The sequence below is a fragment of the Salvelinus sp. IW2-2015 genome, linkage group LG1 (genome assembly GCF_002910315.2).
Source record: "Salvelinus sp. IW2-2015 linkage group LG1, ASM291031v2, whole genome shotgun sequence".
Lineage (NCBI taxonomy): Eukaryota > Metazoa > Chordata > Actinopteri > Salmoniformes > Salmonidae > Salvelinus > Salvelinus sp. IW2-2015.
In genome coordinates this window covers 52,053,661-52,068,951 of record NC_036838.1, presented here as the reverse complement: position 1 = coordinate 52,068,951, position 15,291 = coordinate 52,053,661, and the positions used below count along the sequence as shown (strand labels likewise).

At 44.1% G+C, this 15,291-nt stretch overlaps 1 protein-coding gene across 1 annotated transcript in view; it reads left to right on the top strand.

Moving 5' to 3' along the window:
• Window positions 1-15,291, top strand: part of LOC111977633 (band 4.1-like protein 1) — a 172,181-nt gene that overhangs the window by 74,444 nt on the left and 82,446 nt on the right. The window contains exons 2-3 of the mRNA XM_070445613.1: window positions 12,153-12,289; window positions 12,488-12,655. Coding sequence (XP_070301714.1) covers window positions 12,170-12,289; window positions 12,488-12,655 — 288 coding nt within the window. The 5' untranslated portion in view covers window positions 12,153-12,169. The remainder of the gene's footprint in view (window positions 1-12,152; window positions 12,290-12,487; window positions 12,656-15,291) is intronic.

Here is a 15,291-nt window from a genome sequence, read left to right as displayed (position 1 = left end):
GATGACGTTGAATCAACGTGGAAAACGAATTGTATTTGCAAAATCATCAACGTAAGGGAATTAATATTTTTTTTCACCCATCTTTTTACCTAAATCCAATGACATGGTGACATTTTTTGTTGAGTTCATCCAAATGTCAATCTAAACTAGATGTTGAAACGATGTTCGTGCCCAGTGGGTAGTCACTGTGTAGCCTAGGGTCAGGCTTTTTGAGACTAACAGGTTGGCAGGCAGAGCTAGGGCTGTGTGTGAGAGAGTACATACTTTGACTCTGAGAGGAGCTGAGACCTGGCATGGGAGGTCTCTCTCTGTCCTGGACCATCACATCACACACAAAGCAGGCATCTAGTTCAAATGTACTACATTAGATGGGGAATGGAGTGTCATCCTTTCAGATGTACCTCCAGTCCTTCTCTCTTTCTATGCAGTGATGCTTTATCTTTTGATCTGCCTCTGTGATACAATTACTGTGTGTTCTGGCTCCCCGTCTCTCTTCCTCGCCTCTTCTCAGCATGCCGATATAGGTTTTAAAGAAATTATTTTATCACTTGATTGCAATGACCTGACATTGAAATAGCAGAGCAGGCAAGCTAGCTTTAACCATCCCAGTTCTTGCGTGTGCTAACGAGAGAATTAAGGAGGCAGGGGTTCACGTGAGAGAAATTATCATTTATTCCCTCATTTCTAAACCAGTTCCTCCTCTACACCATGCAGCTACAGCATGGAAATGGACAAAGGGGATTATTTATTGACTACCACTGAGAAGAATGGATTTTCAATGGGATTTGAGGGGAGAATTGGCCAGCCACTTGTATTGTAACAGCCCTCCCACTGCAGATGACAGTGTCTTGGCAGGTTCTCACTTGGTCAGGAAAGAGATGAAATAGTGGAGCAGGTTATCAGTGCCAGTGAATGACTCCCAGCGGTTGGTCCTCAGTGGGAGGGATGTACTGTGTGTGTGGCTAGGCCCAAGTCCTGTCGTCAGCCTGGCGTCTAGACAAAGCAGATTGTTGGTCCCCCTGGTAAGGGAGTTGTGTGGTCCTGACAGAGCAGAATAACACTAATGTTTGGCATTCCTTTCTGTTGTAGACTAATCCCTATTTCCCCTACCTATCTTTTAAGTCAGCTTTCTCCCTCTTTCCTAATGTCTTATTTTCATCCTTCCTCTTGATCCCTCCACCCTCTTCCCTGCCTCTTCCGCTGGCCTCCCATCCTTCTTTCTCCCTCCATCTCTTGTCTCCCCTCAACGGACAGCGCCGTCACATACGCTGCGCCGGAGGAGAAATAGTGTTACCATGGCAACTGAGTCTCTGAACTGAGCCTCTCTCTCTCTCTATCTCTCTCTCGCTCTCTCTCTCTCCTGTGTAAAGAGAGAAAGAACGGGCCCCAATACACAATTATGACAGCATGCTGAATCTCTTAAATACTCTATTGGGTAATATATAAGAATGTGCTTCTCTTTTTTTTTCTTTTTCTTGAAAACTCTGTTTATTAAGTTTTACACACACAGAAAAGACAAAGCAATATAAATAATATACTCAACTAGAAAAAATACAAATAATACATTAAAAAAATAAAAATAGCTTTAAAGATACCATACTTTAGACAAGTTAAACACACCAGGCAGAAGGCTACAAAGGTTAAAGGGCAATCTATAGTATAGGGACAGAGCAAACACCTCACCATTGTTCCTGTAAACAGTCAAGGGATGGGGTGGAGAAATGCAACCACTCACAGACAGTCAAGGCCACAGACCAACCATCCACTGGACCAAAAATGAAAAGTTTACAATGCTTTAAAATAAAAAATGAATAATAATAATTTTATGTAGGCGTGAACAAAATTTAAAAATAAAAATAACTGGGAAAAACAAGCTCACACCTTAGTCTCTGCCCGGGCAAGATGAACAAGGCATCCGCAGGTCACAATCAATAAGCACATCAACCTTAATGTTAATGCCCCCCACCCCCACCCCAGAAAAAACACAGAGAAATGCTCATCCAACCCCTAAGTAAGTCACAGGGGGTCAAATACAGACTTATTTTGGTTTTAATAGGAATGCCATCAGAGGATGGACTGTTTAAAGTAAGACCGGAATGGAGCCCAAGCCTCATTAAACAGTTTGGGGTTCCCACGTGAATTGAATTGAATTTTTTCTAGTTTCAGAGAGCACAACACATCTCTCACCAAATTTTTATAAGATGGGGGAGCTGCCATCTTCCAGTTCTGTAGTATTAGCCGTCTAGCTAAAAGAGTAGTATAAGCAACAGTGTCCGACTGGATTCTTCACAGGGGGGTACCTATGGGCAGTACTCCAAAAAGGGCTGTAAGGGGAGACGGATCTATAACAGTGTCATATATATCAGAGAAACATTTAAATATTAATTCCCAAAAACCTGACAGTTTATGACAGCCCCAGAACATATGCAACAGTGTGGCTGGTTAAATTTTACATCGGACACAGGTAGGATCAAAATCAGAGAATATTCTTCCAAGTCTGGCCCCAGACCAGTGGATACGGTGGACCACCTTGAATTGAATGAGGCTGTGTCTAGTGCTAAAAGAGGACGAATGCACCCTGCGCAGCACAGATTCCCAGGTGTCGTCCCCAAGTTCCTCCCCCAAATCCTTTCCCCATCGAGTCTTTAACGGCACCAAAGAAGGGTTCTGTAAGTCATGAATGATTGCATATACATCTGAAATTGCGCCCCTAGGAAGCTTGTTCAGCTCCAAGATGCTCTCTATAGCTGTATTCGCAGGCCTATGGGGAAATTCAGGTGTGTTAGCTCTGACAAAGTTCCTAGTCTGGAGATAGCGGAAAAAGTGGGATTGGGGGAGGTTGAACCTTTCCTGTAGCTGAGCAAAAGAGGCAAATGTATCATCAAAGAATAATTGGGCTAGTGAGGAGAGGCCTAGTGAGTGCCAGATGCCAAAAGCCCCATCATTCAAAGATGGAGGAAATAAAATGTTCTGATTGATTGGGCCTGATAGAGAAAAGCCTCGGAGGCCAAAGGCTAAACGGAACTGATTCCAAATTTTAAGAGACTGCTTTACAATTGGGTTGACACACCTTTTGCCTAGGGACACTGGGAGAGACGAGCACAACACAGAAGAAAGTGCAGCAGGTTTACACGATTCAGACTCCATCTGGACCCAGAGTGGTCTAGGGCCAGTAGGATCCGTCTGCAGCCAGTACAGAAGGGCTCTGAAATTTGCAGCCCAATAGTATGTCTGAAAATTTGGTAGAGCTAAACCCCCCAATGACTTACGCTTCTGTAAATGTTTTCTACCAATCCGTGGTACCTTGCCATCCCAAATAAAATGCATGAATGTTTGATCCAGTGAAATAAAAAAAGATTTTGGAATAAAAATGGGTAAACATTGAAATAAATATAGAAATTTGGGCAACACACTCATTTTAATGACATTAATCCTTCCGATAAGAGAAAGAGGTAGCGAATTCCAAAAAGTAAAAGATTGTTTCAAACTGTCTGCTAGAGCAACCAAGTTTTCCTGAAACAGATTTGAATATTTCCTTGTCACTTTAACTCCCAAGTAGGTGAATTGATCCCGGACAATCCTAAACTGAGAACTTGTAAAAGAGCACTTTAAAGCAGCCTTGTTTACAGGAAAAAGCTCACTCTTGCCTAGATTCAGCTTGTACCCTGAGATTGATCCAAACCTTTTAAGAACAGATAAGGCGCGTGGCAATGAGGTATCAGGGTTAGAGATAAACAAAAGGAGGTCATCCGCATATAGCGAGACTTTCTGCTCTAAGCCCGTCCTGATTATTCCTTGAATGGCATCATTAGAGCGTAGTGCAATGGTGAGAAGTTCGATTGCCAAAGCAAACAACAAGGGGGAGAGTGGACAGCCCTGTCTGGATCCGCGGTGCAAGGGAAAATAGTCAGAGGACAAGTTGTTAGTCCGTACCGAAGCCATGGGGGAAAAATAAAGAATCTTTATCCACGCAATGAATTTGGGGCCAAAGCCAAATCTATAAAGGGTAGCTGTTAGGTAATCCCACTCAACGCGGTCAAACGCTTTTTCTGCATCAAGTGAGACCACCACTTCTGGGTCCTCCGACGCTGGGGAGTACAGTATATTCATAAGGCGCCTAATATTGAAAAACAAATGCCTATTTCTCACAAAGCCAGTCTGGTCAGAGTGTACTACTTGGTGCAGCGAGCCTTCCATACGGATGGCTAAAAGCTTGGCTAGGATTTTGTAATCACAGTTTAAAAGCGAGATTGGGCGATAGGATCCACATTCCAGGGGGTCTTTGTTTTTCTTTAATAGTAATGAAATTGAAGCCTGATAAAGACTAGGCGGTAGCTTTGAGGTATTAAGGCACTCTGTAAATAGTCGAGACAAGAATGGGCAAAGCAGACCAGAAAACGTCCTGTAAAATTCGGTTGGAAAACCATTCGGACCCGGTGATTTACCACTTTTCATTGCGGACACTGCTGTTGCAATCTCCTCAGGTGTAAATTCTTCTTCTAGACAGTCATGGGTGTCTGTATCAATTGAAGACATATGCAGGCCATTAAAGAAGGAATCAATCAGCAAAGGGTCTTGAGGGGATTCAGAGGTGTATAGCGCAGAGTAAAATTGTTTGAATTGATCATTGATCTCTTTATGTATAACTGTGGTGGCACCAGACGGGGTCCTTATTTGTGGGATTAAACGTGAGGCCTCAGATTTACGGATCTGATGTGCAAGGAGTTTACTGGCCTTGTCGCCTTGTTCATACACTCTGTACCGAGCTCGCAAGAGTAACTGTTCAGGTTGCCTGGTAGAAAGCTCATCAAATTCAGATTGGAGTAGTTGGCGCTCTTTATGCAGATCAGAGGAAGGATCCGTAGCATACTTCTCATCCAATGTGGCTATGGATTCGCTCAGGTCCCGAAGTCGCTGAGAGCGAACTCTGTTTTGGTTGGCTGTATAAGAAATAATTTGGCCACGTAGGTATGCTTTGAGAGACTCCCATATGGTAGAGCAGGACATACCTGGTGTTGAATTAGTTTCTAGGAATAAGGTGATTTCAGAAGAAATGAAATTGACAAACTCCTTATCTGAGAGTAAAATGGGGTTAAGACGCCATTGATAACACATAGGAGGTCACTGGGGAAACTCTAGTTCAAGCACTAATGGTGAATGGTCAGAAATCACAATACTCTTGTAAGTACACTGCCGAAGGTTGGGCAGAAGTTTTTTGTCCAAAAAGAAGTAATCAATCCGGGAGTATGTTTGATGAACATGAGAATAAAAGGAATACTGTCTATCTGTAGGATGTAGGAAACGCCAGGCCTCAAACATGGCATATTTCTGAAGAAAGGCTTGAATAAGTAGGGCACATTTAGATGGGCCTGTAGTTGTTCGTGAGGACTTGTCAAGAACTGGGGACATTTTGCAGTTGAAATCGCCCCCTAAAATCAACAAATGAGAATCTAAATTGGGTATAGCAGACAAAAAGGAAGAAATMAAACTTGTGTCATCCCAATTGGGAGCATAAACACTAGCCAAAACAAGAGGGGTAGAAAACAGTTTACCGGTTACTATGACGRATCGTCCCTTAGGATCAGCGATAACCTCAGAAGCTACAAAGGGAGTAGCTTTATCAACCAAAATGGCAGCCCCTCTTGATTTACTATGAAAGTTAGAGTGGAACACTTGACCAACCCAGTCCCTACGCATCCTAAAGTGCTCACCAGTCCTCAAGTGAGTCTCTTGTAGAAATGCAACATTTGCATTCAAACCCTTTAAGTGTGTCAACACCCTCTTACGCTTCACTGGGTTATTAACCCCTTTGATGTTCCACGAAATGTACTTGATCGCATTGTTTCGGCCCCTCTGGGCATTCCCGTTATACAACCCTGTCATTAGAGCATAGAATGGAAAAGCAATGAGCGCCCAAAAACCCCAGAATAACTTGTCTCAGAGTAATAATGTACGGTGGTAGATGTTTGGAAAAAGTACAGAAACCCCCCCCGAAAAAGACAGAATGACAACATTAGAACTGAACAATTCAACCCCTCCCCCCATCCCAGACAATACCTCCCCGAACGAGGTACAAGCCTAAATAGAACATGTTCTCTTCGCACAGTATGTCTGTGAGAGTGCGGTCTTAAACCTAAACCCACAGTCCCGCTCTTTAAAGTCGCGTTTTGTTAGTGGATCAAACAGCAAAAAGAGATAATCATTTTTTAAATAAAAAAAATAAAAGTGAATCCCTTGTGCAAACGAAATTACAAAAGCACCACTTGTAGATGTATATAATTATATTCCCAGTCTTATAACAGGCATTTGAGAGAGAAAATAAAGAAAATAAATAAAATGTATAAAGGCTCTCAGCCGAAAACCTAATTTGAAGTAAGGAAATCGTAGTAAGACAATCAAAAATAATAATAATWATTATTATTACAATAGTTGTCTAGTTGAATGCTGAGACAGCTTACAACCAAGACCAAAAAACTACGTGTGCGCAACGTTGAACGCTTGCTGGGCATAAATGACGCTCAGAACTTTTAAAATTTAAGTGAAGACCCCAAAAAACGTGTCGCCTCGGGAAGCATTTACTGTTTACTGGGTCAATGCAAACGGATGCAGTAAACAAATAACCAAGAATATTTTGAGTSACTGAGACACTATGTAAACAAACTGAATAGGTGAGCAAGACAGCCTAGAAACACAGGAGTAAAGTAAAACCTCAATACAATGAAATTAAAATGACTGAATGCTTGTAAGGCWAGCACACTAGATGATCAAAACATTAGATCACATCAAATAAGCCTGAATGGGTTCGCCAACTCCCCAACTATACAAAATTAGCATGTTGTAGCTAAACATAATTGTACCACAGGTGGGTTACTTACTATCCACAGTTCGCAAGCAACAGTTGCTGAACTATGAGCAAGTTCAAGACTTCTTGATGTGACGTTGAATGTGAGAGAGAGCCTCATCCGGAGATTCAAATGTGTAGTCTTTACCATCATGAGATAGCCATAAACGGGCCGGGAATCGCAGTCCGTACTTCACACCTGGATGGTGCCGTAGTAGTCGTTTGGCCTGTCCGAAAGCTGCGCGCTGCCTGGAAACATTTGGGGAGTAGTCCTGGTAGATGGAGAAGCTCTGTCCTTGAAAGCTCAGAGTGGTATTGCGGGCTCGTCGGAGAATCTCCATCTTCTCATGGAAAAAGTGCACTCGAAGAATTATGTCACGGGGCCTCTCCCCATCCCGGGGCTTTGGGCGCAGCGACCGGTGGGCACGATCAATCAGGGGCTTCTCATCCAAGGCAAGAACATCCTTCAGCAGCCCAGAAACGAAATCCGTGGCGCGAGGCATTTCCGCTGACTCTGGGACTGATACAAGTCTCAGGTTATTGCGGCGAGAGAATCCCTCTAAACTTACACAGCTCTCCTTCACCTTTTTCAAATCCGCAGCTAGGCGTTTCACGTCAGCCTCCAGGGAMGTYGTTAAGTCGGAGACATTTGTAGCGGAGGTCTCCAGTGCTGCAATCGTTGTAGTGTGCGACGCCATTGTTGTTTTGAGTGATGTGATTGCTGGCACCGTCTCGTTCCGCAGGATGGTTAGATCTGCTTTTAAAGTATCAGAAACCTCCTTTATTCGGGCCTCAATCGTAGCAACCACCTCCGTTTTCATTTCAACTATCTCAGAGCGTAGTAGTTTGATGGCCTCGAGAATGTTCATTTCAGCGCCGCCAGGCCAAGCCGCCCCCCCGGGTAAAGTGTCAGTCCCCGGGCCGTCAGGCTCAGGAGAGGGCGGTGATGAGAGTGTGTCTTGTAGGCCGGGTTTTCTCAAAGTCATGCTTTTGGCCTTATGTTTCGTCGACATGCTGACATTTGGAAGTAAAGTAGTCTTGGTTTTTACGGGAAGGGATCACCAAAATAATATATGAAAATAAATACGGTTCTGCTGCAAAATTCACATAAACTTTAAAAATACCACGGGAGCAAACGGAAAACACGTCAGTCGCACATGGCGTCCCTCCAATCCCCCCCCAGAATGTGCTTCTCTTTTTAATGAATAATTACAAGATACTGTACATCAAACCATTCAATTGCTGGTGAGAGACAAATATAGCCTACATACAGTATTGTATAGGAACACATGGGCTCCCGAGTGGTGCAGTGGTCTAAGGTACTGCATCTCAGTGCTAGAGGTATCACTACAGACACTGGTTCGATTCAAGGCTGTATCACAACAGGCCGTGATTGGGAGTCCCGTAGGGTGGCACACAAATGGCCCAGCGTCGTCCGAGTTAGGGTTTGACCGAGGTAGGCTGTCATTGTAAATAAGAATTTGTTCTTAACTGAATTGCCTGGTTAAATAAAAAATACAAAAAGTAAATAAACATGTCAGTGTGCTGCTTGTGGGGGTAGATGAACAGGTGTTCTCCCCTGCAGAGATCCTGGTGCTGCATGTGTCCAAACCAGGGACAGACAGGGCTGTTGGGTGTGACAGGGCTAATGGGTGTGACAGGAAATGAATGTGCACCAATGTGTTCTGAGGGCTCCTCTGTGACATCAGCCAGTGTTAATTTAGTAATTTATCTGAATCCATAAAAGTTCTCCGGCTAGGAGACCCAATTAGACCTGAGGAATGAGGCAGTTGGCGATGACAATGCATTAAGGATGTGTGTGTATGTGTGTGTGTATTCAACATACTGTAACTCGTACCCAATCAGAGTAAAGCAGTGCCATATTGGATTGCATAGCTCCTTAAATCATGCAGGGCCAATACACAGCTAGGTATTGATCTGTGGTTGTCATACGTTAGTGGATGGGAATTAACATGGAGTGGTTGGCTGCTTGTTAATGCTGTATGTCGGATGGAACTAACAGTGGCTGTTTGAGCAGCCAGGAAGATACTCTGGCTGAGGTGAAGATGGGAGCTAAGTTGGTGCGGGGCTTTCAAACCAGTGTCTTTGTTGTCAGGTGCATGTGAACAACTCCAAAGCCAATGTACACACGTTCACATGGTTCCCTCAACCCAACCACAGCTGTAGATGAATACCTCATGTCATTTACCACATAGGGATGTTCAGAGGAGATGTCGGCATGTGTCTGAATTGAAGAAATGTATGAGATGTGCCACATGGAGGAAAGACGGAGACCCACGTTGTTTGATTTGTGAGATTCCCCAGTAGCACTGAGATTCAGAGAATTGACAGTGAGGTGGTGATAGATGATGTTAAAGACACACACATGACTGTTTACATTGGAACAGTATCCACATAGGAAGTTACGGCTGCACCGACATGTGCGTGTGTGTGTGTGTGGGAGGGGTGTGCGTTTGCGTGTGAATGAGGGAGGGTTTCTTTGCAGTAATTTCCGTGATTCAGCCACAGAGGGGAAATTGATTTAGCAGCGTAGCCCAGAGTCTCAGCTGGATCAGACAGCCAGGGACAATTAGCCCCCGGTGCAGAGCAGTCACACACCACTCACAGTCACACACACTGCCAATTTGTCCCACAGGAGGGGAATTAATGCCTGTCAATTCCATGTGATTGTAAGTGATGACACAGAGGAGGATTGCCTGTCACGGTTGTCTCTTCATTCTACTTTAAGCACGCTGCTGCATGGACTGTATGTCACAATCTTAAACCTTCAGCCTCTGTCTGTCCTTCTGACCCTGAGAGAAGTGGTCATGTTTCGGTCTCTGTCCACTGGGGATGTTGACAGCAGCCCACTCGCTCAGCCTACAGTACCTTACCCACAGTGTATTATGGTGATGGGATTTATGCCGTGAGGGCAGCAGGACTGCAGGGGTCAGATAGAGATTGGATTAGAAACAAGTTTTTCTGAGTTGTGTGTGACACTGAATATAACTGGCATCAGATTGGTTTATGGTGGCCCCAGCAGGGTCGGCTCGATTGGGGATACTGCCATCGTGGAGGGGTAATCTTTTACTTGATAGAGTGTCAGAGGAAAATGCATCCCTGTGTCAGATGCCTGTCTAAATGTGTATACCCTGACAGAGTGTAGTTATGGGGGAAGACTATTTGGTATAATGGGCGTTGCCATCCACCCCCTCACCTTCCTGGATTAATTTAAACAGCCACAACCTTCCCCATCCCTCTGGCATCCCAAATAACAACTATGCTACTGTATGACTATAGATACAGTGCTTTCGGAAGTATTCAGACCCCTTGACTTTTTCCACATATTGTTACGTAACAGCCTTATTCTAAAATTGATTAAATCGTTTTTTCCCCTCATCAATCTACAAACGATACCCCATAATGACAAAACAAAAACAGATTTTTAGACATTATTGAAAATGTATTAAAAGTAAAAACATGAAATATCACATTTACATAAGTATTCAGACCTTTTACTCAGTACTTTGTTGAGCACCTTTGACAGCGATTACAGCCTCGAGTCTTCTTGGGTATGACTTTACAAGCTTGGCAAACCTGCATTTGGGGAGTTTCTCCCATTCTTCTCTGCAGATCCTCTCAAATTCTGTCAGGTTGGATGGAGAGCGTCGCTGCACAGCTATTTTCAGGTTTCTCCAGAAATGTTCGATCGGGTTCAAGTCCAGGCTCTGGCTGGGCCACTCAAGGACATTCAGAGACTTGTCCCAAAGCCACTCCTGCGTTGTCTTGGCTGTGTGCTTAGGGTCATTGTCATGTTGGAAGGTGAATCTTTGCCCCAGTCTGAGGTCCCGAGCGCTCTGGAGTAGGTTTTCATCAAGGATCTCGCTGTACTTTTCTCTGTTCATCGTACCGTCAATCCTGACTAGTCTCCCAGTGTCTGCCGCTGAAAAACAGCCCTTCTCCCCCGATTGCTCAATTTGGCTGGGCGGCCATCTCTAGAAAGAGTCTTGGTGGTTGCAAACTTCTTCCATTTAAGAATGAGGCCACTGTGTTCTTGGGGACCTTCAACGCTGCAGAAATGTTTTGGTACCCTTCCCCAGATCTGTGCCTCGACACAATCCTGTCTCTGAGCTCTAAGGACAATTCCTTTGATCTCATAGCTTGGTTTTTGCTCTGACATGCGCTGTCAACTGTGGAACCTTATATAGACAGGTGTTTGTCTTTCGAAATCATGTCCAGTCAATTGAATTTACCACAGGTGGACTCCAATGCAGTTGTAGAAGTCTCCAGGATGATCAATGGGAACAGGATGCACCTGAGCTCAATTTCAAGTCTCATAGCAAAGGGTCTGAATACCTAAGTAAATAAAAATGTTCTGTTTTTTATTTTTTATATATTTGCAAAAATGTCTAAAAACCTGTTTTTCGCTTTGTCATCATAGGGTACGGTGTGTAGATTGATGTGGAAAAAATACAATTTAATAAATTTTGAAAAAGGCTGTAACATAGCAAAATGTAGAAAAAGTCAAGGGGTCTGAATACTTTCCAAATGCATTGTATCTTATCAATTCTATATGTAATTCTATGTGACTTACTTTTACTTCATATTATTATTATTTTATGATTATGATTAACTCATTATGATTGGGTAATTACCACTATTACTCTATGGTGAGGATTTCTCACTGTTCAATTCTAAATGCTCAGAATCATAATGCTGTTGAAATTACCAGTGACTATCAGAGCTAATAATATTCAGTCCATGATCTTGCCTGCAGCTAAATTAATTACAGGACCATCTCTGTGATTATCGTCTCAACTGCTGAAGTGCTGCTTGCTTAAATAAAATATGGATTGTCTGATTTGAGAGATTCCTGAAATAAAGTGAATGTCCTTGACGACAAGGCGGTCTTCAGCGGCCAGTCATCACAGGAAGCAGAACTAACAGTGATGCTGTGCTCCTGGCAGTAGTTTCTTAGTGAATGAGGTTGGGGTTCTGCCACTGCTACCACATGCAGTACTGGTTATCTGTCACACACTCTGTGATTGCTGTATATGGCTCTGGAGGCAAGGGAATAACTGCTACCACAAGAGATGAATCACATTAACATATGTCATTTTGAAATGTAATCTTGCTATGTCATGCCTTGCCATCACTGCTGCCTGAGGAGTACCTAGTTGGTATTGGCACCATCTTGGCACCACCTACTGTTTAGCAAACTCTCTTTTTGTATCATGCAGACCACTTTACTTTCATATTGATAAGACTAAGAATTAGACTAAAAAGTATTTTTTGTGTTATTTCCCCCCAGGTTAAAGAGAGGTTGTTATGCCAACAGAGCTTGGCTCTGAGTCACGGGTAAAGAAGGCAGCCGAAGAGTCCTCCTGGCAGAAGGGGGCAGCAACAGGCATGCAGGACTCGGCTTTAGATGCAAAGATGGCCAAACAGGTAGGAGAGACGTTCAATCTATACCACAATTAGGGCCTTGTGTTTTTCCTGGTTAGATCAGTCAATCTCGTCCTCCATCAACCATTGACAGATATTTGCACATGTTTAGTGGCCATAATTATAATAGACATTCATTTATTGTCAATTTCACCTGTGACTATGAATTTCACCTGTGACTATGACTGTCCCTATGTAAAGGACCAGGACTCCAAACTGATCGACGACCACAGGGAAATAGACGACGTGTCAGAAAAGACCACCCCAAGTAAGACCCCCAAGTCCCCCCAGAAGACTTCCAAACGGCCAAAGACTGTTCCCTTCAAGGTCACCCTACTGGACACCTCTGACTATGAGGCAGGGATTGAGGTAAGCATGGATAAAAGGAAGAATTTCATCCCTGAACATAACCATGTTGGAGGTTACGTCCAGAACGGGTTTGAATGAACCAGTCAAAAAATATAACAGTGAGAAATGTTCCTCTAATTGTATTATTTTTGTCCTTGTGGCTCTACCAGCAGATGCAACTAGTTTCCTTACTTTGGAACATTGTGTCTTTTTTGTGTTTACTGTATGTTATGAATCTGCTGAGTGCAGATAAGGCCGTTATAAAGCAGATGAAAGAGAATGCGTCATGCGTGGTGTAGCGGTGTGCGTGGTGTAACGGTGTGCGTGGTGTAACGGTGTGCGTGGTGTAACGGTGTGCGTGGTGTAGCGGTGTGCGTGGTGTAGCGGTGTGCGTGGTGTAACGGTGTGCGTGGTGTAGCGGTGTGCGTGGTGTAGCGGTGTGCGTGGTGTAGCGGTGTGCGTGGTGTAACGGTGTGCGTGGTGTAGCGGTGTGCGTGGTGTAGCGGTGTGCGTGGTGTAACGGTGTGCGTGGTGTAGCAGCTCCACTGTGAAGCTCTCCACAGGGAAAGGCCAATGCAAGGTTACACATTCTCTGCCACAGACACAAATTCCAGTCATTAGGATAAGTGACACAGAGAATATAGTGGAGGAAAAGCAGGCTCACCTGCTTACAATCACAGCACCATCACCAAACAGGACACGTCTTCATGATGGTAGGGAATGCTTCATGGTGGTAGGCAATGCTTCATGATGGTATGGAATGCTCACTGTATTCAGTTAGAAAATGGGTCAAGAGAAGCACCCTTTGTTGAAGGAGTGATGTGTGAACTCTTAGAGATGGAGAAACCTGTATTTATTGGCAAGAACACTATACTGTTGCTGTCTTGTGTCTTCTAATGGCAGCTAGTAATGCATATACTGTAGGGCTTTATCACCATGCTTCAGGGACTGTTTTGTGATGCATAACAAGGAGTCTGCCTGTATGTCTGTCTGTCCCTCCCTGTGTGTTTGGGATGGTGGATGTATGTCTCCTCTCCCTGGCCAATCTGTGCTATCCTGGCAGGCTGTGCCACTGTCCTCTTCCAGAGCCCCTCCTAAACATAGCTAGATATGGGCGATTCCAGCATTATGGATGTTCTATTTGCATGCAAAATCACAACTTGAATGTCTCACAGAATGGACAAACAAAATATAAATTAAACTTTTTGTGTGTGTGTCTATAGTACTCCTTGTTGGGAGTGTATACCCAACTTTACTATTTTGTGATTCGTTTGATGTTTATCTTAAGTTTTTTGCACAAAATGTAGACACTATAATTTCTTATGATCGACCAGAACTTTTTAAAATGAGAATGGCAGTTACTGACCTCAATTCTGGCTTCAACTTTGACTTTATTGCCCTAGGCTCATTGTCTCATTCCGACCCAGGTTTTGGGCTATCTAAGAGGAAACGCCAGAGAAAAAGAGGCAGGAGAGGGGGAGGCCTGCCGAGATTAAGGCGAAGGGAAAACCATCCACCTCTTCTCTCAGTTCTATTGGCCAACGTACAGTCTTTTGATGATAAAATGGATTAACGCCGATCGCGGATTTGCTATCAATGGGACTCTCGTAACTGCAATATTCTCTGCTTTTCTGAAACATTACTTTCGGACAAGAAACCCCCCCATGGCTATCCAACTCAAAGGATTCAAGGAAATGGTGTGCTGACTAGCACAGTGGAAGTCTCGACCCATTGTTCACCCGTCTTGGAATACCTGATGGTCAAATGCCAACTCTTCTACCTCCCGAGAGAGTTTCTGTTATCGTGACTGCTGTATATATTCCATCTCAAGACAAGAAAAATAACAAGATGGCACTTAACTGTACGAGGCTATAAAAAAGCATGAAACCATGCACCCGGAGGCTGCTTTCCTTGTTGCCAATGATTTTAATTCCCCATCATTAAGTCACATAATGCCCAACACATCTCCTTCGCCACTAGGGGCGATAAAGTCCTAGACCACTGTTACGCTATCCACAAGCAAGCAAACAAGGCCCTCTCTCATCCCCCCTTCTGCAAATTAGATCATGACTATATACTCCTGCTTCCTGTCTACAAGCAAAAGCTCAAACAATAAGTACCCATGACATGCTCCGTTGCTCCGATATGGTCCTCTGAATCGGAGGTTATGCTACAAGACTGCTTTCCTAGCGCTGACTGGAATATGTTCAGGGACTCCGCTGATAGCATTGATGAGCTAACCACCTCCGTCACTGGCTTCATTTGGAAATACATTGCCATCATTGTCCCCACAGTGAAGGATCACTGCTTCCCCAATCAAAAGCCCTGGATTAACACAGAGGTTGGTGCTAAGCCTAAGGACAGGGCTACCGCACACAAGGCTATCGCAGCCAACCCCAAGGCTACGGCTGAGGACACAAACAAGCACAATAAGAACCATCAAACAAGCAAAATGACAATATAGGAACAAGGTGGAATCCTATTACAGGCTCCGCTGCCTGCCGCATGCGGCAGTGACAACAGTCCATTACGGATTACAAAGGAAGACCCAGCCATGATCTGCCCCGACGTACTCAATGCATTTTATGCACACTTTGACGAAAACAACACAGAGCCGTGCATGAGGTCCCCCTCTGACGCAGGGGACTGGGTGATCT